The 22,863-nt window shown below is 34.4% G+C and overlaps 3 protein-coding genes and 1 long non-coding RNA gene across 5 annotated transcripts; 3 read left to right on the top strand and 1 right to left on the bottom strand.

Annotated features, from left to right (window-relative positions):
* The first annotated feature begins 4,576 nt into the window (after window positions 1-4,576).
* Window positions 4,577-13,957, top strand: LOC101501821 (DDB1- and CUL4-associated factor homolog 1). Its single transcript, XM_004501202.4, has 14 exons — window positions 4,577-5,087; window positions 5,300-5,381; window positions 5,490-5,606; window positions 5,720-5,898; window positions 6,066-6,918; window positions 7,063-7,160; window positions 7,262-7,688; window positions 7,811-8,416; window positions 8,494-8,676; window positions 8,780-9,346; window positions 10,011-10,121; window positions 10,762-10,880; window positions 11,021-12,614; window positions 13,106-13,957. Exons 1-14 carry the CDS (start codon window positions 4,882-4,884, stop codon window positions 13,796-13,798), a joined length of 5,835 nt encoding a protein of 1,944 aa, XP_004501259.1. The 5' UTR covers window positions 4,577-4,881; the 3' UTR covers window positions 13,799-13,957.
* A 911-nt stretch (window positions 13,958-14,868) lies between these two features.
* LOC140920330 (uncharacterized) lies at window positions 14,869-15,202 on the bottom strand. The gene is made up of 2 exons (XR_012163163.1): window positions 15,114-15,202; window positions 14,869-15,024 (listed from the first exon to the last, which is right to left on the bottom strand). It is a non-coding gene; the product is annotated as an uncharacterized lncRNA (long non-coding RNA).
* LOC101502147 (acetylglutamate kinase, chloroplastic) lies at window positions 14,923-16,338 on the top strand. 2 transcript variants are annotated; one of them, XM_073368568.1, is made up of 2 exons: window positions 14,923-15,010; window positions 15,085-16,338. In XM_073368568.1, exons 1-2 carry the CDS (start codon window positions 14,923-14,925, stop codon window positions 16,035-16,037), a joined length of 1,041 nt encoding a protein of 346 aa, XP_073224669.1. In that variant the 3' UTR covers window positions 16,038-16,338. The 2 variants fall into 2 exon arrangements, with proteins under 2 accessions (XP_073224669.1, XP_073224668.1); XM_073368567.1 differs by having other exon boundaries at window positions 14,923-15,024; window positions 15,114-16,338.
* Window positions 16,339-18,860: 2,522 nt separating this feature from the next.
* LOC140920621 (PKS-NRPS hybrid synthetase cheA-like) lies at window positions 18,861-21,558 on the top strand. Its single transcript, XM_073369394.1, has 2 exons — window positions 18,861-19,853; window positions 19,958-21,558. The coding sequence occupies exons 1-2, from the start codon at window positions 19,258-19,260 to the stop codon at window positions 20,739-20,741; spliced, it is 1,380 nt and encodes a 459-aa protein (XP_073225495.1). The 5' UTR covers window positions 18,861-19,257; the 3' UTR covers window positions 20,742-21,558.
* The last annotated feature ends 1,305 nt before the right edge of the window (window positions 21,559-22,863 follow it).

The following is a 22,863-nucleotide window of genomic DNA, read 5'->3' as shown; positions in this document are numbered from 1 at the left end:
TCAGGAGAATAAGATATTTAAGTAATTTGTCTTCTAACACGTGTGTAGGCTTCACTCCAGGAGTGAATCCACCTGACAAGGTTCACATACTAGCAAATACTACATGTAGATCAAAATCATATTTGTTTAAATTCATAAATTTAAATGTAAATCAACAAGGTACTTGAAGCACACTAAATACTAAATGTAGTACTCTTACATCCGTGATTAAAACTCTGGTTCGTCGCGTTGTGATAAAACTCATAGCTCTTTAATTAAGTGTTATCGAGTAAATGAAAGAGGTTATAATTATACGACAACAATGTGGATTGATACGTTTTGTTGGAGCGTATACATGAGAAGTAGAGTTAACAGAGTTTAAACAAAATTTAAATTAGTTGGAGAAATTCAATTTTGAAGAGATGTGTGGCTTGGTAACAATACCCTACACAATTTACTCCCAAATTTATGCGATTTGCCTGCTGATTAGAAAGCATCACTGCCTTATATGGCGAATGACATCCTGATAGGTGGATAATGAACATTTGACGAAGGAGAAGAAGCATTGAAAAAATATCTTAATGGTAGTTGGTGTAGGCTCTTGGATAAATTCAAAGGTTTTATTGTTCAAACATATTATCTCCACTGCTGCTATTTTTAGTTTGTTTCAACTATGAAAATTGCATTAGAAAGTTTATGGTAGTCTAATCTAAGGCAAGTGTTTATGGGTGGAGATAGTGCCAACTAGAGAGTACACTTGTATTGATAGTTTTTCTATCTTCTAAGAGACCATCGAGATTTGATTTGCTCGTGTTTTGAGAGCACATCAAAGTGTTCCCATTTGTTTTACTCTTGTAGAATTATTGTTGATTAACTAGGTATTATTTTGGATATCCAAGTGGTTGGAATTTCAGGATTGGATATTAACACAGATACAAAATTATAACATATTTACCTATTTAAAATACAATAATGGACTAGGTATTTTTTTTTTTTTTTTTTTTTTTTTTTTTTGAAGAAAGTCATTTTGGTTTGTTTCATGGGCGTTCTAAGAGATAAAATAAAAATAAATCGTATATTTTGTTTGAATTTTGGTGTTTGATGAATTAACAAGTTATGATAAATTAACTAATAACTATATCATATTTTGTCTTTTTAGTTGAAATTTCTATCATGAATTTGAGTTTGATTAAAAACCAACATGATAGAATAAGAACAATAATTTATTCAATCGTCCTTATAAAATATAAGATTAAAATATAAATACAAAAATAATTTTAAAAATATAATCTAAAATATAAAAATACAAATCTAATCAAATATAAATATAAATATAAAAATAATTAATAGAATTTGATATTAGACATAAAAATGAAATATTAATAATTAATTTAAAAAATATTTATAATTTTATCACAATTGTAGTTTTATATTTCTATATAATTTAATAAATTAGTATTCAAAATTATAAAAATATGAAAACTAATTGAAAATTTAAAATAAATATATTTTGTCTACAAGGGTATTTTGCCATTTATATATAATATATATCATATTTTTATTTATATTATAAATATAAAATAGAATTATTTGATTACTCGTGATTTTATTTATAAAATTTAAATTATTTATTCAGTAATCTCAATGGATGATTTTAAATATAAAACTATTTAATTACTTATTTAAATTTTTAGTATTTTTTAATTAATTTATAATATTTAAAATATGATTAATTAATTTTAAAAAAACTATTATATAATTGTTCATAATAATAATTTTGTTATTTAAATATAACATATATTATATCATATTATCAAGAGATGTGTATCAATTACATAACAAAATAAAATATTATCATCTTGTTGGTTATCATATGTATATCAAACACATGATATAATAATACAAGGATTAAATAACTAAAGTCTAACCTTACAAATATCTTATTTGACTTAATACAATGGTCCAACCTATCACAATCTAGTCAAAAACAAAATTCAATATATATTTAATCATTTAATTAATACTCATTAACAATTAACAATATATATATATATATATATATTAATAATTAATTAATAATATTTCATTATTCTCAATTTATAATTAAGAAAAAAAGTAGGTACAAGACTTAGTTTGGTTGGTCGTCACTTGGTGTACTGGCTTATTGGACTCATGAGTCATAATTTGATTCAAAGAGGCAATAACTGATTTCCAGCAATTTCATATCAAATTTAATGTATTAAGGTTGGTTTTGTCGAGAAACATATTGGATTTGTAATTTGAAGGTTGGCTGAGTAATCCATGAACGTATATTCAACGTGTGTGTATATATATATATTTTCTATTAAAATATTAAAGGTATATTCGAACTCGAAGTCTATAAAACTGCATACCAAAATGAAATGGACTAGTACTTTTGGTGGATTGGATACCCGTTATAGCCATTAATTTATTACGCATATAAAAAAAACGAACTCATAAATTTGACTTGATTATTTTTTAAAAAAAGAATTTTGACTTTAATTATTAAATCTCCTAGTCAGCACCAATCTTTTGTTTTCTTTAATATAGCACCAGTCACTTTATAAAGCTGAACTTATTTATTTTCTTCTTATTTCTCTAGCAATAAAGAGTTAATTTTATTCCACATAAAAGGTTAATTTTAAATTATATTGCTTTCCTATCAAATTATATATGCATCTTCTAGCTATAAGAACTATTGTTCTTAATTTTAATTTTCTGTCTTATTAGTTCCGACTCAAATATTATTTATTTTTTTCAATATAATTATACTGTTTTTATTTTATATATTTTTTATCTTAAAAAAATAATAAATTTTACTATAATTAACTCACACAGCTATGAGATTTTAGATTTGAACACAAACTCTATACATATTAATATCCTTACAATTATTAATTGAATTAATATGTTAAGGCTAAATTTACTTAAAAAAATCCATGTTTTAAATTTATTATATTTTTTGTGTAAAAATATTAATATTCAACTTTAGTAAAACGAATAATTTTGTAGTAATTTATTTCTATTCAAACATTAATTATCATAAAATAACTTATATGAAATGTTTTATGAAAAATGAATTTTATATTCTTTTTATTATTGATATAAAAATAGATTTTTCAACTATTTTTATTTTTTATCACCTCTATTTTTATAAGACTTGAGTCTCATACCGAGATCAAATATTTAATGTTAATATTTAATCGTTATTATAATTATATTTTTAGAATTTAATTAAATTGTTTGAGTGTGAAACTTTACTTATAACATTGTATTTATGTTTTATACATCTATTATTACTTTTCTTGTGAAATTAAACTTAATTTGTACCATTTTGTATTATTTTCTAGATAACTAAGTGGAGTGTTACATGACTACGAGATGTATTTATTTATTTTTGGTTATTTTATTATTCATTTAAACTGTACTATTTATATATTTTTTTCTAGTGTTATCAATAAAATAACCGATTTTTTAAATGATCGTATAAAGTTGTGTAATTTTTATTAAGAAAAGCAGAAAGCAACGTTTCTGTTTATACGTTACAAATAATATATTTTTTTACAGACTTTTGAATTGTTAATATAGTTATTACTATTAATTATGTTATTAAAATACTTAAAAAGTATAATTAATAAATAAAAACATATATAATAATAACATGAATAGAAGATGACTAAATTACTCTTTTAATCTCTTAACTTATTTTCTGATTTCATTTTAGTCATAACTTTTCAAATTTGTAACTCAAAGTCAAATCCATAATAATTTAAGCTCATAAAAATGATATATTTTTTTTTTTTAATTCATAAGGGATTCTAAACAAAAATACTTACTATTTTTTTGTCAATATCAGATTTCATGTCCAACATTAATTTGATCCTATCTCCACATTTTGAAATATTTGAGTTTCATAATTTTTTGTTTGTTTAGATTCAAGGTTGAGTTTGAAGATTATGAGTTTGGTGAATTTTTTATGAATTTTTAAATTAAAGGAGTGATAAATTAAAAGGTTTGAATGATGAAGACAATGATGTGTAATAGATTTGCCGATTCACATGAAAATTTCAAAAGAGAATAATGATTTTACGGATTTTTCATTTTTTTAAGTTTTAAATGTCATGAATTTGAATATATAAGTTATAGATTTAAAATTTTATGGGTTTCAAAATCATAAATTTAATGAGTTTTCCATATTTTTAGATTGAATGAAATATAAATTTTGGAGTTTCAGAATTTGAAGACGAATAAGAGAAATGAGATAAAAAAAATTAAATATTTTTTAACAGATATTAATGAAAATGATTAATATAACTAACGAAAATACAATCAAAACAATAAAACAAAATAAATAATAATAAAAAATAATAAAAAAACTAAAATAAAATAAAAAATAAAATTAAATAATCAAAAGAATAATATAGCCTTTAAAAATACTTCACCCAAAAAAAAATCACGAATACAAAATATTTGTTTGGTAGCCACACTAGCAACTAGGCCCAGGCTCCTGTTACGTTTTTTTTTTTCCTTCTTCTTTTTATATTTTGTTTGTTATTTTCGTTTTGTTATTAGGGCTTCGTAGTGGAAAGTGTTGTTTAGGGTTATAAGCAACCGGGTCGAATATCTCCGGAACCTTCTGATCCATAATTCGGTGTTCTCTTTTATTTTCTAACTCGTATTTTTTTTTTCATTCGCTTTCATCTTCTTCTTCTTCTCCTTGTTGATTCATATAAATTCACATAAACTACAATATCGATACATAGATAGAAGAACACATTCATATAAAAAACACCAAGAACAAAAACAATAACAAAAAAATATCGTTATTATTAATTAAAATTAATATACCTTTGTGTGTTATTATTATCTGTTTCGCCGCCGATGGATGATAATCAAGTGAATCAAAACCTAGTTGAACCGCCACGTGAGGAAGAGGAGGAAGAAGAAGAAGATTCTTCTAAGATGGAAGAAAAAGAGCTGATTGCCAAGGTTAATAAACTCATGGACAAAATCACTTCTTCTCCTGATAACCCTAAACCCACCGTTCTTCATGCCCTTGCTTCAATTCTTGAAACTCAAGAGTCTCGGTATGTTTTCATAATTTCCCGTTTTCTATTTTTTAGGCACTTGTTCTTTTGTTTTTGAATAATTTTAGAGCCGTTGATGTATGCATGAATGTATTTGTGTATTGTATTATATTCACAAATGATTAGCTTAGACTCTGAATGAATACTGTACTTAACTTTAGTTATTTAATTTCCTTGTGTTTTTTTGTTAATAATTTATTTTTGAAATGTAGATACATGGATGAAAATGGTCATTCTTCTTCTACTAATGCCCGTGCTGCCCATAACATTGGCCGCCTAGGGAGTATAATTCGGGTATTATTATTATTATTATATGGTCTTTTTTAATTTTGGGTGTAGAGTTTTTTCTATGATTATTAAATTAATGAGTTTGTAATTTGGCTCTTGTGACATTCTCCACAGGAAAATGATGATTTCTTTGAGTTAATATCTTTGAAGTTTCTGTCAGAAAACAGATACTCCACTTCTGTTAAAGCTGCCGCCTCAAGACTTCTATTGTGTTGTTCTCTAACTTGGATTGTAAGTTTTGTTTTATTTACAGTTTTTCTGGCTGGCTTTTGTGAATTGTTTTTATAATTTTCTATATTCAATGGGTGTTTGTCTTATGAATATTATAAACTTGAAATGGACAGTATCCTCATGTTTTTGAAGAACCGGTCCTTGAGAACATAAAAAATTGGGTGACGGATGATAATACTAGATTGTCTGGTGAGGAGCAAAATCTCAAGCGTGATCTGGGGAGAAAGGAGGTCTCAGATTCTGAATTGTTGAAAACCTATTCTACTGGACTCCTTGCTGTGTGTTTGGTTGGGTATGCTATGCTACTCAACTGATAAGCTGCTAATTGTTTTAGATTTCGCGTGCAGAAGTTTTACTTACTTCAGTGCTTTTATTTTTGCTTTGAGGCGATGCTGGTAGTCTTGCTTATTCCTATTTGTTTGGTTCTTAATTTTCTTATTAAATATTGAATTTTTTCAGCGGAGGTCAAATAGTGGAAGATGTATTAACATCTGGTTTGTCAGCTAAGCTCATGCGATATCTTCGTTCGCGTGTACTGGGTGAGACAAGTGGCAGCCAAAAAGATATAGGTCATTTATCAGAGAACAAACATTCATCTGGGAGTACTTCAGTGAGAGGTAGAGATGATGGCCGTGGAAGGTTTCGACAGCTCCTGGAATCGAGTCATTTGGACGATACAAGGATGGTTGAAGAGAGATCTTTAGATGACCAAGCTCTTGAAAGGGGTCAGGATAGAAGCGTTAGTGGACAAGCTTGCATAGACGGTGAACCAGCTGATGGACTCAGTGAAGGTGCTGATGTCTGTGAGGTTGATTCTGATGGGGAGGAGAGATGGCACTGTAGAGATATTCGTGATGGAAGGATAAAATATGGTGAGCATGAAGACAATGCTAGAGACGACCCTTCAAGGCGGCGTGCTAACCGTGGATGGGGAAGATCTAGAGCGAAAGGAAGGGTCAATGAAGGGGTGGTAGAAAGTGAACCTGTTTTGCAATCTGCTGGTTCCGGCAGCCGACTAGGACAGGGGCGGAATGGTAGAGATAGGAGCTCGTCAAGGAATGCTGATGTTAAGCGGGGGCCTGATTCTAAGAAGACCCTTATTAGTACCATTTCCGAGGCTTTGGCTTCTGAAAGAGAGGATACTGATGATTGTTTCCAAGAATGCCGTATTGGAAGTAAAGATATCTCTGATCTTGTTCGGAAAGCAGTCCTAGCTGCTGAAGCTGAAGCTAGATCAGCCAATGCACCAGAAGAAGCTGTCAAAGCAGCTGGCGATGCTGCTGCTGACCTTGTTAAAACTGCAGCTTCAGAGGTATGCTGGAGTGCGTTCATTTTCTTTTCTTATGTCAAAAAATTATACGTTGTGCAAATGTATTTGTTTGTGCACGTGTCTTTACTTCAGAACTTACACTCAAAACTGAAATGATAAAATGTTTTATTTCTTGTGTTTATTCAGGAATATAAATCCACCAATGATGAAGAAGCAGCTGTTTTAGCTGCTTCGAGAGCTGCAACAACCGTTATTGATGCTGCATCTGCTGTTGAAGTTTCAAGGTATGTACAAATATAATTATAAATATAGAGTCCTTACACAAACAATTGTCAGAGAAGTTCTTTTATCCTTGGTGACAATGTTCTTCTTGGGTTGGTTGCAGGAGCTCCTCCGTCTGCATCAATACTGAGACAGAGAAGGTTAGTCACAGAGAAACAGAATCTAGTGACGACGTTCAAGATTGTTTCATCCCAGATGGTCAATCACTTGCACAATTGAGGGAAAGATATTGCATCCAGTGTCTTGCGTTACTTGGAGAATATGTGGAAGTTCTTGGACCTGTATTGCATGAGAAGGGGGTTGACGTGTGTCTCGGACTTCTGCAGCAAAATTCTAAACATCAGGAGCCATCCAAGGTTGCTTTCCTGTTGCCTGATATCATGAAGCTGATATGTGCTTTGGCTGCCCATAGGAAATTTGCTGCACTCTTCGTGGACCGCGGGGGAATGCAAAAGCTGCTTGCTGTGCCTAGAATGGCTCAGACATTCTTTGGCCTCTCTTCTTGTCTATTTACCATTGGTTCCCTTCAGGTATTCATTGTGTTTAACAGTCATAATCTTGATGTGAGACATGTAGCAATTATACTCTAAAGCTTTGTGTACATCTTCATATAATCCTATTACATTATTTTAACTCTAGATGATTATTTCAGGGGATAATGGAACGGGTTTGTGCACTTCCATCCGATGTCATTTATCATGTGGTCGAGTTGGCTCTCCAACTCCTTGAGTGCAACCAAGACCAAGCCCGGAAAAATGCAGCATTGTTTTTTGCTGCTGCGTTTGTCTTCAGAGCAGTTCTCGATGCTTTTGATTCTCAGGATGGGTTACAGAAATTACTCGGACTTCTAAACGACGCCGCTTCTATAAGATCTGGAGTAACCTCTGGAGCATTGGGTTCATCCAACTCAGGATCACTTCGAAATGATAGAACATCATCTGCAGAAGTGCTGACATCGTCTGAGAAGCAGGTAGCCTATCACACTTGTGTTGCTTTGCGGCAATATTTCCGGGCACACCTCCTTTTATTAATAGATTCCATTCGTCCAAACAAAAGCAAATTCAGTGCTCCTAGAAATATTTCTAGTATAAGGGCTGCTTACAAGCCACTAGATATTAGCAATGAGGCAATGGATGCTGTATTCCTACAATTACAAAAAGATCGGAAGCTATGTCTCGTGTTCGTGACAACAAAGTGGCAGGAAGTTGAGAAATTCTTGGCATCTAATGGGCATATCACTATGTTGGAACTGTGTCAGGTATGACAAATTTAGTTTGTGTTTTCCCTTTGACTTGCAATATATTTATTTATTTAGTTCATTTGGTTGTTTTGTAGGCCCCACCTGTGGAGCGATATCTACATGATTTGCTTCAGTATGCATTAGGGGTTTTGCAAATTGTTACATTAGTACCTAGCAGTCGAAAGATGATTATAAATGCAACATTAAGCACCAATCGTGCTGGTATTGCTGTAATTCTGGATGCAGCAAATATTGCCAGTAATCACGTGGACCCAGAGGTAAGTGTCTTGTGGTAGAAATTATAGTGTTCACTGCCCTAACATCTGTTGTTGGCAAAGGGGAGTCTTCTAGACTTTTGACATACTGATTTGTGTATTTCAGATAATTCAACCAGCATTAAATGTTTTAGTTAATCTTGTTTGTCCACCTCCTTCTCTCAATAAATCCCAAACCTCAAATGGTGTTCTCTCAGAGGCTAGAGATAGAAATGCTGAACGTAATAATACCATAGATCAATCTGCTCAAGTTTCCAGCCATATTGATCCTAGGGAGAGGAATGGAGAGTCAAGTGCTGTAGACCGAGGCAGTGCTGCAGCACTTACTATGAAATCTGTTACTAGTACTCCACAAGCTTCTGCTCCCTCTGCTACATCAGGTTTGGTTGGTGACCGAAGAATATCTCTGAGATCAGGAACACCTCAGAGATCAGGAGTACCTCAGAGATCAGGGGAAAGTTGTACCGGCCTTGCTACACAGATGGAAACAGGATATCATCAGGCAAGAGAGGCTGTCCGTAATAATAATGGTATAAAGGTTCTTCTGCATCTCCTCCAACCGCGTATATATTCTCCTCCTGCTGCTCTGGACTGTCTTCGTGCACTTGCATGTCGAGTGCTTCTTGGATTAGCCAGAGATAATACTATTGCACATATATTGACAAAACTTCAGGTGAGCAACTATAATTGACTTTGTTGAACTCAGTCATAGTTTTTATTCCAAGATGCAGGGATAAGTTATCCACTTATAGAAATGTTGCAGAAATTTGAGTCTGCACCTCCCTAATCAAAGGCCCCAATTCTCTCACAAAATGACAAGTCGCTTCTCAATATTTTATACATAACGTGCCTTATTTCTCTAGTTATCCCAGCCTTCCACTAAGTCCTTTACTAACAGTTACTAACAAAAAATTTAATACTCCCTCCAATCCCAATTATAAGAGACAACCAAAAAAACATCAAAACTAATATTCTCATTTATTGTTTCAACTCTTCGAATGTTTTTTCTGGAAAATTGTAAGACATTAAATACACCACCGCCAATATTAAAAAGATAACATTTTAAATGAGGGCAAAAGAGTAATTTAAAAAATAAATACACATTAGAACCGGAGGGCGTACCAACAGACATGTGACACCTAACAATTTTCCAATCAATAAAGGGGGTCACCTAACAATCCATTACATCCTGGTTACTTAGGATTGAACTAGATGGTGCCTAGCATGAATTTTTTTTGCAACAAGTCATAGGTGTATAACTGTCTGAATGCTGTTCTGATGACGAGTTTAGAAACAAAAAAATATTTTCTAATTTTTTGATTTTGTTTGTGTTCTAGGTTGGGAAAAGGCTGTCAGAACTAATTCGGGATTCAGGCAGCCCGTCACTTGGAACAGAGCAGGGTAGGTGGCAAGCTGAATTATCCCAGGCTGCAATTGAGCTAATTGGGGTGAGCATCTCCACTCTTTGATGACGCCGAAGTTTGTGTTTCAGGGTATCATGTTGGTTTGAGTGAACTTGTTATGGACTAATGCTGCGTGCTTCACTTTTTTGCGTATCCAAGTCTTCAGTACTCATGTTAACCAAACACCGTAAAATTGATGCTTAAGTTTCTTTGCTAGAAATTTTACTATATTAATGCTTGGAACAAAACCCATTGGATGGAATTTAATGGGATTAGTGTTTTTTGTTTCCATGCACATATCAACCTATAGATGGTTATATGCTGGCTTGAAGAATATCATATCATGAGGTTTTTTGTATTTTCTGTTTCCTTTTCAATTTTGTTGGTGTTATCAGTTTCGTATTGAATTCTCAATCCCTATTGAATTCTATGTTAGTTCATTTAGAGCCTATTTATTTGAGCTTTTAAAAAGTTATTGGAATTTTACTTCAAAATCTACTATTTTTGAATGTTTAAGAAAAACAAACATCTTTTTAGGATTATAAGTTGTTTACACTGTTTCGTATATAAATATTTTGAAAATCTATACTGTTCAATATTCGGTGATCGTGTTTAAATGTAACACATGAATTAATGTGCTCCATAAAGGCTGCTATTGATACTTCTGTGGAAATTGTATTTGTAGATTGTGGCTAATTTAGGGCGTGCAAGTACATTAGTTGCTAGTGATGCAACTACTACTGCAATTGGGCGCATAGAAAGGGCTGCTATAGCTGCTGCCACTCCTATTACTTACCCTGGAAGGTACCTAGTATTTTTTTTCCTTACAAAAACCAACCATTCTGGGTTTTGTATACATTTGCAGCTCTTTCCCCAATGTCAACCTCCATTCCGGTTCCTCTTCTGATGGTTTATGTTCTTTATTTTCTGTTTGTCTTATGCAGTGAACTTTTGCTATTAATTCATGAACACTTACTGGCAACTGGATTGGGACAAACTGCTGCTTCATTGCTTAAGGAAGCTCAATTAACTCCTTTGCCACCATTGCTTGCCCCATCTTCTCTTGCACAACAGCCCACCACACAGGAATCTTCTTCAACACAAATTCAGTGGCCCTCTGGTCGTACTCCTGGTGGATTTCTCTCTAGCAAGTTAAAGTTAAAGCCCAATGCAAAGAACGAGGATGCCTGCTTGAAAAGTGATGTTGTTTTCTCTGCAAAGAAAAAGTCACTAACTTTCTCATCATCTTTCGGTTCCCATTCAAAACACCAAGTCAGTGACTCTCGACAGTCATCATCAGTCAGAAAATGGTTCCGTACTGGGAAAGAGGCCTCAGAAACTAATATAGTAGAGAATCCATCTGAATCTTCTGTGAAACATGACACTGATGCTGGATCTCAGTACAAGACTCCAAACACCTTGCCATCCAAACGGAAGTTATCGGATTTAAAGGATATACCAATGTTTTCTTCATCTGGAAAGCGACTAAATGTTGGGGATCAGGGACTTCGCACTCCGATTTGCTCAAGTGCAGTTCGTAAAAGCAGCCTGCAGTCTGATGGTGTGGGGCTATCCACACCAACTTGTAATCTGAGGAATCAACAAGGCCGCTGTACAGCTGACAATGTTGATGAGAATCAGTACTCAAATCTAGGTCAGATGACACCATCCTCCCAAGTATTGAATGACCTTCAGCCCAACAACCCTGAGCGAGTGACACTGGATTCTCTAGTAGTTCAGTATCTGAAACATCAGCATCGCCAATGCCCCGCCCCCATTACCACCCTTCCTCCAATATCTCTTATGCACCCACATGTTTGTCCTGAACCTAAGCGAAGCCTGAATGCCCCTTCTAATGTGACCGCTCGGCTTGGTACCCGTGAATTTAAGTTTACATATGGTGGAGTACATGGTAATCGCAAGGATCGTCAATTTGTTTTTAGCCGGTTTAGGCCATGGCGCACTTATCGGGATGATGCAGGTGCATTATTAACGTGCATTACATTTGTTGGAGACTCTTCTCATATTGCCGTTGGTAGCCATACTGGAGAACTCAAATTTTTTGATTCCAACAACAATAATGTGGTGGAGAGCTTCACGGGCCACCAGTCTCCTTTGACCCTCGTTCAGTCTTATGTTTCTGGTGAGACCCAGTTGTTGCTTTCTTCATGCTCTCAAGATGTTAAGCTGTGGGATGCGACATCAATCTTAGGTGGTCCCACCCATTCATTTGAAGGGTGCAAGGCTGCCAGGTTTAGTAATTCCGGGAATGTTTTTGCTGCCTTGTCATCAGAATCTGCAGGGCGTGAAATCCTTTTATATAATATCCAAACTTGCCAGCTAGAAACAAAATTGTCCGATACATTTGCTCCTTCTACAGGGCGGGGTCATCTTTATTCTTTAATTCACTTCAGCCCTGCTGATTCAATGCTGCTATGGAATGGTGTCTTATGGGACCGACGAGATTCTAGGCCTGTTCATCGATTTGATCAGTTCACTGATTATGGCGGTGGTGGCTTTCATCCTGCTGGCAATGAGGTATGCAAAATCCTACATCTGTCCGAACACAAGATAATTATTTGAGTTATAGATAGATTTTACATCGTATTGACTCCCAATAAAAATGTTAAGAGGCTGTATATATCTATATTTATAGCCTCTTAGTAGATATACGGTTTTACTATGTCTAGAAGGCAAGATGATGTTCGAAGGGTTCAAATATCGACCTCATTATTAAGAATATTTCTTGTGCATCCATAAACTGGATCCATAAAGTGGGTCAGTATGAGATTGCAAAAAGGGTTGTGAATGATCCCCAAGACATCAGCATAGTGTGCACATGTTTTTTTACTGTGTAATAACTATACTACACTAGCTGTGTTAATGGGTTTTACTTAAACGTCTAAATATATTTCAAAAATGTTTAAAATGGTGGAATGTGATTTGATATTTTTGTATACTGTTTACAATGTCAGTGTATACTTCCTGTGTCGAAGTGTTCTTTCTGACCTTTATTTTTTATTTCCCAGGTTATTATAAACTCTGAAGTCTGGGATCTGCGAAAGTTCAGACTTCTACGCCAAGTAGCTTCTTTAGATCAAACAGCAATAACATTTAATGCTCGAGGTGATGTTATGTATGCAATCTTAAGGAGAAATCTTGAGGATGTAATGTCAGCAGTGAACACACGTCGTGTTAAGCACCCACTTTTTGCAGCTTTTCGCACAGTGGATGCAATCAATTATTCTGACATCGCTACTACTCCTGTGGATCGCTGTGTACTTGATTTTGCAACTGAGCCAACAGATTCATTCGTTGGTTTGATTACCATGGACGATCAAGGTGAGATGTATTCATCAGCCAGATCCTATGAAATTGGTCGCCGGAGGCCAACTGATGATGATTCTGATCCCGATGATGCTGAGAGCGAGGAGGAAGACGAGGATGATGACGATGACGATGAAGATCCTCTTTTAGGCCCTGGTTTTGGTGGGGAAAGCGACAGTGATCCTGATGACTTGAGCAATGACGACGACGAGGATAGTGTAAGTGAGCCTGACGACGATGATGATGAAGATGGAGATTTCATGTTGGACGACCTAGACTTTGATGGTGGAACTGGTTTATTGGACATTGTGACTGAAGGTGAGGAGGATGATGATGATGATAGTCAAACACTTGGATCAGTGAGTAGTGATGATGATTATGACTATGGTTATTAATTGTTAGTGTAAAAGGCTGTAATTATAATCTCTTTCTTCATTGTATTCATTTTTGGGCTAAAGGTGTTTTTGTCTCCAAATTTTTGCTGTAGTCTTTCACATTTATCCATCTCTTCCAACTTATCATTGTGGTATAAAGTCGAGAAGCATAATTGTATACATGTTTTTAGCAAACCTCATTTTACTCGAGGGATAGGATCGGGCTGATGTTTCTTTTTGCCTATAGGCATCTTTGAAGTAGAGATATCAATGGTCGTAGTAATAATGTGACAATGGAAAAGAAGGGAACAGAAGTTTATGTAGCATCTCAATTCGCAATTTTGCCAAAAGGATTTCTAAATCTTTGAAAATGTTAACAACTACCATAAAAACATTTAGTCTTTTACCCTCTGATCTTTTTACCAATTATATTCATCTTTTTCGAGTGGTTATAGTTGCAGTTTGCGATTTAGCTATTACGCTACAGTTTTTTCTTCATATACCTACATGGGTGTCTGCCACCTGTGTGGTGGAAAGCGTGGAAAGTTTATCAGTTGTCTCCGTCTACAATAACTCTACATAATCTTTATAAAAACTCTTTTAAGCTATAGGACTATTCCTCAGTCATAAATGTTTATGGAATTCCTTGATCCAACGTTACAAAAAACATTGAGCACTTGGGCACTATAGTGACTGTACAACACTTACATCCCTTATAGCTATACAAGGTAGAATAACCAATATTTAGGGTTGTTTACTTTCTATTATCACTTTTAAGTGAATTAATAAATATAGATTCAGTTCTTTACTTTTTATGCTTTCTATCTTTACCTTTTATGTTTTCTTCATCTGAAAATTTTCAAAGGAATATAAAAAAAAAGTTCTAAAAATGTAAAATATTGTTTGTATTGTCTTTAATAATGCATTATTTTTAGCTCACATTTGTTCACTATATACTTTTATAATATAATTTTGTCTATCAGTGTTGGTGTAAATGAAATCTCCTTAATAAAAACAAAAAAGATGGTTGAATGGCACGTGGAGAAAGAATTTAAAAATTATTTATATCCCCGTAAACCCTTGAATTTGATGCTTTGAGTTGGTCATTTGAAGTTAGGAGTACGAGTGTGTGCAACTGTAACGCAATGTTGGGAGGGGTATCCAAAACCTTCACACATTTGATGGGAGGATCTTTCCCATTCATCTCAACAACAAAAGAAACCAAAATCAAACGTCCACCAACTAACCTCTCTTTTCCATTCAATGGCTGTCGTTGCACCACTTCCCATTCATCTCAACAACAAAAGAAACCAAAATCAAACGTCCACCAACTAACCTCTCTTTTCCATTCAATGGCTGTCGTTGCACCACTTCCGCGGCTCAGCTTCCCCTCTCTGAGTCAGCAACTCCCGGTCAGTTCCGAGTCGACATCCTCTCGGAATCGCTTCCTTTTATCCAAAAATTCCGAGGCAAAACCATCGTCGTCAAGTACGGTGGCGCCGCCATGAAATCACCGGAACTCCAGGCCTCCGTCATTAACGATCTTGTCCTTCTCTCCTGCGTCGGCCTCCGTCCTGTCATGGTTCACGGTGGCGGTCCTGAGATCAACCACTGGCTCAGCCGTCTCAACATTCAAGCCGTTTTCCGTGAAGGCCTCCGTGTTACCGATGCCGAAACGATGGAGATCGTCTCCATGGTTCTCGTAGGTAAGGTTAACAAAACTCTCGTCTCTCTTATCAACAAAGCCGGCGCCACAGCCGTTGGACTCTCCGGCATGGACGGCCGCCTCCTCACTGCACGCCCTAGCCCTAAATCATCCGACCTAGGGTTCGTCGGCGAGGTCGCGAGAGTCGATCCCGCTGTGCTCCGGTCTCTGGTCGACAGCGGACATATTCCGGTGGTTACATCGGTGGCGGCTGATGAGTTCGGACAACCTTATAACATCAATGCGGACACGGTGGCGGGAGAATTGGCAGCGGCGCTTGGAGCGGAGAAGTTGATATTGTTAACAGATGTGGCGGGGATATTGGAAGATCGGAATGATCCAGAGAGTTTGGTGAAGAAAATTGATATAAAAGGAATAAGGAAGATGATTGAAGATGGAAGAGTTGGTGGTGGAATGATTCCTAAGGTTAATTGTTGCGTGAGATCACTCGCGCAAGGGGTTAAAACTGCGAGCATAATTGATGGTAGGGTTCCACATTCTTTGTTACTTGAGATTTTAACTGATGAAGGTGCTGGAACCATGATTACTGGCTAATTTTATTCACATATCATCTTTCTGATACTGCTTCTGCTTTTTATTTTTAAGTTCACCTTCTGTTTTTATTGTACCTTCAAGTTGTAATACTTGAGTTTTTTTTTTTGTTAGAATTTTGGGATTTCAATGTCTGGTGATCCAACATAACCTAAATTATTGTCCACTTTTAGGTGCTAGAACTAGAAAGCCAAATGTGTATGCCACTTAATTAAACATGTGACATACTAGCACTTGTTTACCAACACATTGTACTTTCAGCACAATAAGAGGTTCTGAAAATGTCTTGTTTTTTAAGAGCTTATCTTGCCTCTTGTGTCACCTCTTTTTCTTTTTTATGCACAGTTTATGAAAGGAGAATTTACTTCATATATCATTATCACACCTTTTAAAGCTATTAATTAGCCAATAGGACTAGTAGCATTATCACTATGAAGCTTCCACAGTTGAATATCTGAATCAGAGTGTTGCCCGAAATTAACATTCATAGACAACGTTCATGTAAATTAACTGGATTTAGTATGTGATCGAGAGTGGAAACTAGCGATGGCCAGATTAAACAAATCAATGCTCAAGTCAATAGATTTTTGCTAGTTACATCCCACCCATTTTTTCCAATAACACCCACCATCAGCCTTTGACCAATTTTCTCTTATACACTCATCAATTTTCAAGGTATACCACCAGAACATCAAAACTTAGAAAATCAAAACTCACATTACCTGTTCTCTTCATTTCCCTTTTTCTTCTATTTTTGCAAAACATTCTACTTTCAAATCTTCTATGTTTCTCTTCATTTGTTGTTGAGATTTAGAGTTTGTAGATTTTTTTTATTTGGGTTTTCGGTGATAGCTTCAATAAGGGTTACGGATGAGTCATGTGGTTACTATGTGTTTTTGATTTGGGTTAGGGATGTACATGAACTGTGTTTGCAAACATTTACGAAAATTCAGTTTGCAAACATTTACGGGAACTTTATAAACTTTTATGCAAGCTCGTTTTGCGGACGTGTTTATGTGAATTCAGTTTGCATATCTTGCAAAAAAGGAGGATGAATACACAAATTTTAGTTTGCGGGCAACTATGCAAAATCAATTTACATAACATTTCAAAATTTAATATTTTCACAAGCATGTCTGGCAAAAAAGAAGGATAAATACACAAATTTTAGTTTGCGGCGACTATGCAAAATAAATTCACATAACATTTCAAAATTTGATATTTTCACAAGCATGTGAATCAGTTTACAAACACATACGGAAAATAAATTCACGCACCATGTGTAAATTCTAAAATTACAAGCATTATATGAATTTAGTTTGCATATATGTCCATAAAGAGTTCATTTTAAAAATTGCATGTCCTATGCTTTTTAGTTAATGTACAGCATAAACATTTTTTTAAATGTGTACTCTCACATAGAGGGAAAACAATGAAAACACCGTAAATAATCATCATTTCAATTATCTATGCAATAGAATATTAAAAAAAATATTGTGTAAGTTCCTTCAATTTTTTGCTATCTTTTTTCCGTGCCTTTATATGAGATCATACACCTTTGAGATAGAGAGAGAGTAATGGAGAAAAAGATTGAGAAAATCAGGATTTAAAAAAAATAAATGAGACAAAGGATATTTTGGACATTTGATTTTTTATCAATGTTATGAGGTGTAGCTGAAAATAAATGGAGTATAACTAGAAAAAAAAATCCAACTTTTAGTGAGGAGGATGAGGTAATTTTCATGGAATAGAATATGTGACTTTCACTTGAACAGTAGTACTTTTATAATCTTTCTAGGATAATGGAAAGTAAACCAGATTACTATTGGGTTTGTTGAGTGATTTGCACCGTGTAATATTGTCAATGGTATGTCATAAAAATGGGGAATGCTAGCTTTTGTACTCCCAATTAATTAAAAACTCAATTTTATTTTTAATAAATTCATTCACGTGAGTGGTAAAAAAAAAAAATTACTCTAAAATCTCACCCCTCAACGAAATTTTCGGTAGGTTTAATTTTGGCAACTAAATTTCCGGTAGTTATTTGTAATACCGAAAATTTGATCAAAGAAATTTCCGGTAGTTACATTTTCAATACCGGATTTTTGAAATTTCCAGAAGCTACCGGAAATTTCAATTTTTTGAAAAATTCGGTAGTTATGTTTTCTTCACCGGAAATTTCATTTTTTGAAATTTCCGATAGTTAATCCGGAAATTTCAAAAATTCGGTAGTTAATAATTTTTTTTTTTACTTTTTTAAATATTTTTTTAATTTGTTTTTTTCTTTTGAAATAGGGATGGAAAACACACAACCAATATTTATATATTTAACTGAAGCATTTACAACTGATCAAATTTTTTAGTCACGAGAAGCTGTCATATCATGGGCAAGAGAGATCGACCAACAAAATCGAGTAGCAGTTATTATTACTCGATCAGACGTAGAGACTGGAAAGAGAGGAAGAAAGTCAAAATTAATTATTAGTTGTGATAGAGGTGGACAATATAAGTCAAATAAAAATAACACAGGTACTTCAACTAAAAGGTGTGGATGTTCGTTTAAACTTAGATCGAGACCATTGAAAAATGCTGAAAGATTGATTATTAGTTTAATCTGTGGACTTCACAACCATGAGTTAGTAGCTACTTTTGAGAATAATGCATTTATGGGACGCTTAACAGAAGAAGATAAGAAACATGTTGATGAGTTGAGTTATCATTACTCGATCAGACGTAGAGACTGGAAAGAGAGGAAGAAAGACAAAAGTAATTCTTGGTTGTGATAGAGGTGGACAATATAAGTCAAATAAATATGACACAGGTACTTCAACTAAAAAGTGTGGATGTCCGTTTAAACTTAAAGCGAGACCACTGAAAAATGATGAAGGATGGATTATTAGTTTAATCTGTGGACTTCACAACCATGAGTTAGTAGCTACTTTTGAGAATAATGCATTTATGGGACGCTTAACAGAAGAAGATAAGAAACATGTTGACGAGTTGACAAAATATCACGTTGCACCGAGACATATCTTGTCATCTTTGAGAGATCGAGATACGAAGAATGTGACTAATATCTATCAAATTTACAAGCGACGAAGTACATACAGGAAGAATTTAAAAGGACCTAGAACTGATATGCAACATTTGTTGAAGTTACTTGAAGTTGAGAAATATACTTGTTGGAGTAAGACTCATGAGGACTCCAAAGTTGTGAGGGGATATGTTTTGGATGCACCCAGATTCCATAACTTTATTGAACATGTTCTCTCTTGTATTGATCATGGATAGCACCTACAAAACCAACAAGTATAGATTGCCATTGTTTGAAATTGTTGGTGTAACTTCAACTGGGTTGACATTTAATGTTGCATTTGCTTATATGGATTCTGAACGTCAAGACAACTTTTTGTGGGCATTGGAGAAGTTAAAAGAGTTGTTTGTTTCAAACACGTCATTTCCTCAGGTGATTGTGACTGACAGAGAACTGGCTTTAATGAATGCAATTAAAGTTGTATTTCCATCTTCAACAAATTTACTTTGTCAACTTCATATTAACAAAAATGTTGGAGCCAAATGCAAACAGTATATATTAAAGAAAGACATGCAAGAACCCATTCTTGAGTTGTGGAGGAAAATTGTTTATTGTTCTGAAGAGAAGGAGTACGAGGAACTTTTGCAAGTATTTGAGCAAGCATGTGTCGATAATATTATGTTCTTTGACTACGTCAGAGACACATGGTTGAATCCTCATAAGGAAAGATTTGTTGAAGCATGGACCAATCGAGTATTGCATCTAGGAAATACTACGACTAATAGGTATGTCATTAAAATTTCACATTTTGTATGATATATGATATATGATTTATGCATGATATATGATCATTACTTCACATTTTGTATTTTTTTTGTTTAAATATTAGGGTTGAGTCTGCTCATTGGTCATTGAAGAGATTTTTGGAACACAGTAAAGGAGATTTTTGTAAGGCATGGAATGGTATGAATGACATGTTGAAGTTTCAAATTATTAAGATCAAAGGTTCATTTGAGATAAGTAAAGGTCGCAAAGAGCATATACACAACAATCCATTCTTTGAGAAATTGACTTGGGTGGTATCCAAGAAAGCCTTAGGTGATATTGTTGAAGAATACAAGAGAGTCAGTTATGTCGGTAACGACAAAGATGTGTGTTGTTGTATACTTAGAAAGACTCATGGATTACCTTGTGCATGTGAGTTAGCAGGATACAAGATGAAAGGTGTTCCAATCCCATTAGATGCTGTTCATATACATTGGAGGAAATTAACCTTGAATAGTGATCAAGAGGATGAACAGTTGACAAATGATTCAGAGTTGGACATTACATCGGAGATGAATATAATTTGGAAAACATGGAAAACACTTAATGTTGCTGGAAGAAGGACATTAAAGAGCAAGTTGCGTGAAATAGCATATCCGGAGACAACATCAATGTGTGCACCAGTGGATAAAATCAAAACAAAAGGTGGTGTTAAGAAGAAAAAAGACAATAAGCTGAAGGGATATAACGTATATCGCGACCCATCATACTTTGAGCATGTTGATACTCAAGTCTCCCAACAAGCATCCAAACAAGTCTCCCATCAAGCATTCAAACAAGCCTCCCATCAAGCATCCAAACAAGTCTCCCATCAAGTTAAAAAATATTTCCACGAGTTTCCTCCTTGAATTCATCCATATATTGAAGACATAGTTAATGTTAAAGCAGATGGAAACTGTGGATATCATGCTATTGTTGCTTTACTTGGTCATGGTGAAAAATACTGGAGCATTGTACGTCGACAGTTGTATACATAGATTAAGTCCAAACCTGATTTATATGATGCACTATTCAAGGAACGTTTGCAAGTCTCCCATCAAGCATCCAAACAAGCCTCCCATCAAGCATCCAAACAAGTCTCCCACCAGGTTAAAAAATATTTCCACGAGTTTCCTTCTTTAATTCATCCATATATTGAAGACATAGTTAATGTTAAAGCAGATGGAAACTGTGGATATCATGCTATTGTTGCTTTACTTGGTCATGGTGAAGAATACTGGAGCATTGTACGTCGACAGTTGTATACATAGATTAAGTCCAAACCTGATTTATATGATGCACTATTCAAGGAACGTTTGCAAGAAGTGACAGAGTCTTTACTTGTAACTGAGTTGGAAAACCAAGCCAATGAGAAGTGGATGACCACTCCTGATATGGGTTACGTGATAGCAACAAAATATAATCTCGTTCTTGTTACATTGACAAAAACTTTTTGTTTGACTTTTTTTCCCATTGAGGGGTGCATATAATGGAGATTTGTCACGTGATCGTGTTATCAGCATTGGTTTTGTTAACGAAAATCATTGGGTTCAAGTTAAATTGAAATCTGCATGTCTGTTACCTCCACTTGCATGGCATTGGAAGAAGCATCGTAGTGATGAGTCTACATCATGGGATATTGCTTATGCAGAACGTCTACAACATTGGGGTTCTTTAGATTTAGAAAATAATTCAGATTATATGTCTTTGGTAGATAATTGACACTTTTGATTTGTATATTGCTTTAAATGATAGGATTGACACTTTAAATGTTGTTTTCAATTTAGATGATTGTCACTTTTGTTTTATGATGCTTTAAATGTTGTTTTCAATTCAGATGATTTAAATGTTGTTTTCAATTTAGATGATTGCCAATTTTGTTTTCAATTAAGTGTTTTGTGATGTTTTAAATGATACGATTGACACTTTAAATAGTATGTTTGAAATTTAGATGATTGACACCTTAAATAAATATTAAATACAACTAAATAAGTCGCGAATAATAACTCTGAATAATAAATAAGTTGCAAATAATACAACAAAATAAGTACTAATTAAATAAATCTGAATAATAAATAAGTCGCGAATAGTAAAATAAGTCTGAATAATACAACTATAATACTACTGATAATCTCCTCCTCTAGAAATGTGTAAAGCTCTCTCTAATAAGACACGCATCTGATCTTCAGGACCACCCATATGTAAGTCTAAACTCTGGTGTATAAGACCACCAATTCGTGACACCGTGTACACCTAGTATCGGGACCAGCATCATGACTATGACCAGCATCAGGACCAGGACCAGCATCAGCATCATAACTAGGACCGGCATATGCAGCAATATAAGGGATCACCCGAGGATGAGATATCCTATAATACCACTGGATGTATCCCTCAACACACTCATGTGGATATGCAGCTGGGTGCAATTTAGCTCGAAGTGATCGTACAGAGTTCCGGTACATACTCCATTCAACGTCAACATCACGTACAACAAGCATCGGTGCTGTAGGAGGAATGTGTTGAGTATACCCAAACTGTCGTATGCACCTCTCTAGTAAATATGGAACCATCATGGAACACCAACGAATGTATCCTGTAAACAATGACACAAACTGAAATCGTGTCATAGAGTTCTCGTCGTAATTCGGCGTCCAGATAATATCAGTATCCCTCAAAGCATCCAACTTTGCCCTGTAATATGCAACGTTCACAGATGTTTGTTTTGCAGTCCAATGAAACATCTGTGGCATCGAGGAGATAAGCTCATCCATATCCCGTTTACAAATATCAGAAAAATGTTCATAAATCCAAGTCTATAAATAATTGAAATATAGTAAAATTATTAAGGTGATGAAATAATTAAAAATAATAATAATAAGTATAATAAATATAATAGTACCTGAAATAAAGATAAATATCCCTCAATTTGTTTGGTTGCAAGCAATGTACTATCTCTAAGATAGTCATATAACACAACAAGTGCAGCTG

This window comes from Cicer arietinum, chromosome 5 (assembly GCF_000331145.2).
Source record: "Cicer arietinum cultivar CDC Frontier isolate Library 1 chromosome 5, Cicar.CDCFrontier_v2.0, whole genome shotgun sequence".
Taxonomy (NCBI): Eukaryota; Viridiplantae; Streptophyta; class Magnoliopsida; order Fabales; family Fabaceae; genus Cicer; species Cicer arietinum.
The sequence above is the reverse complement of the archived record's forward strand: the minus strand, read 5'-3'. Positions and strand labels throughout refer to the sequence as shown.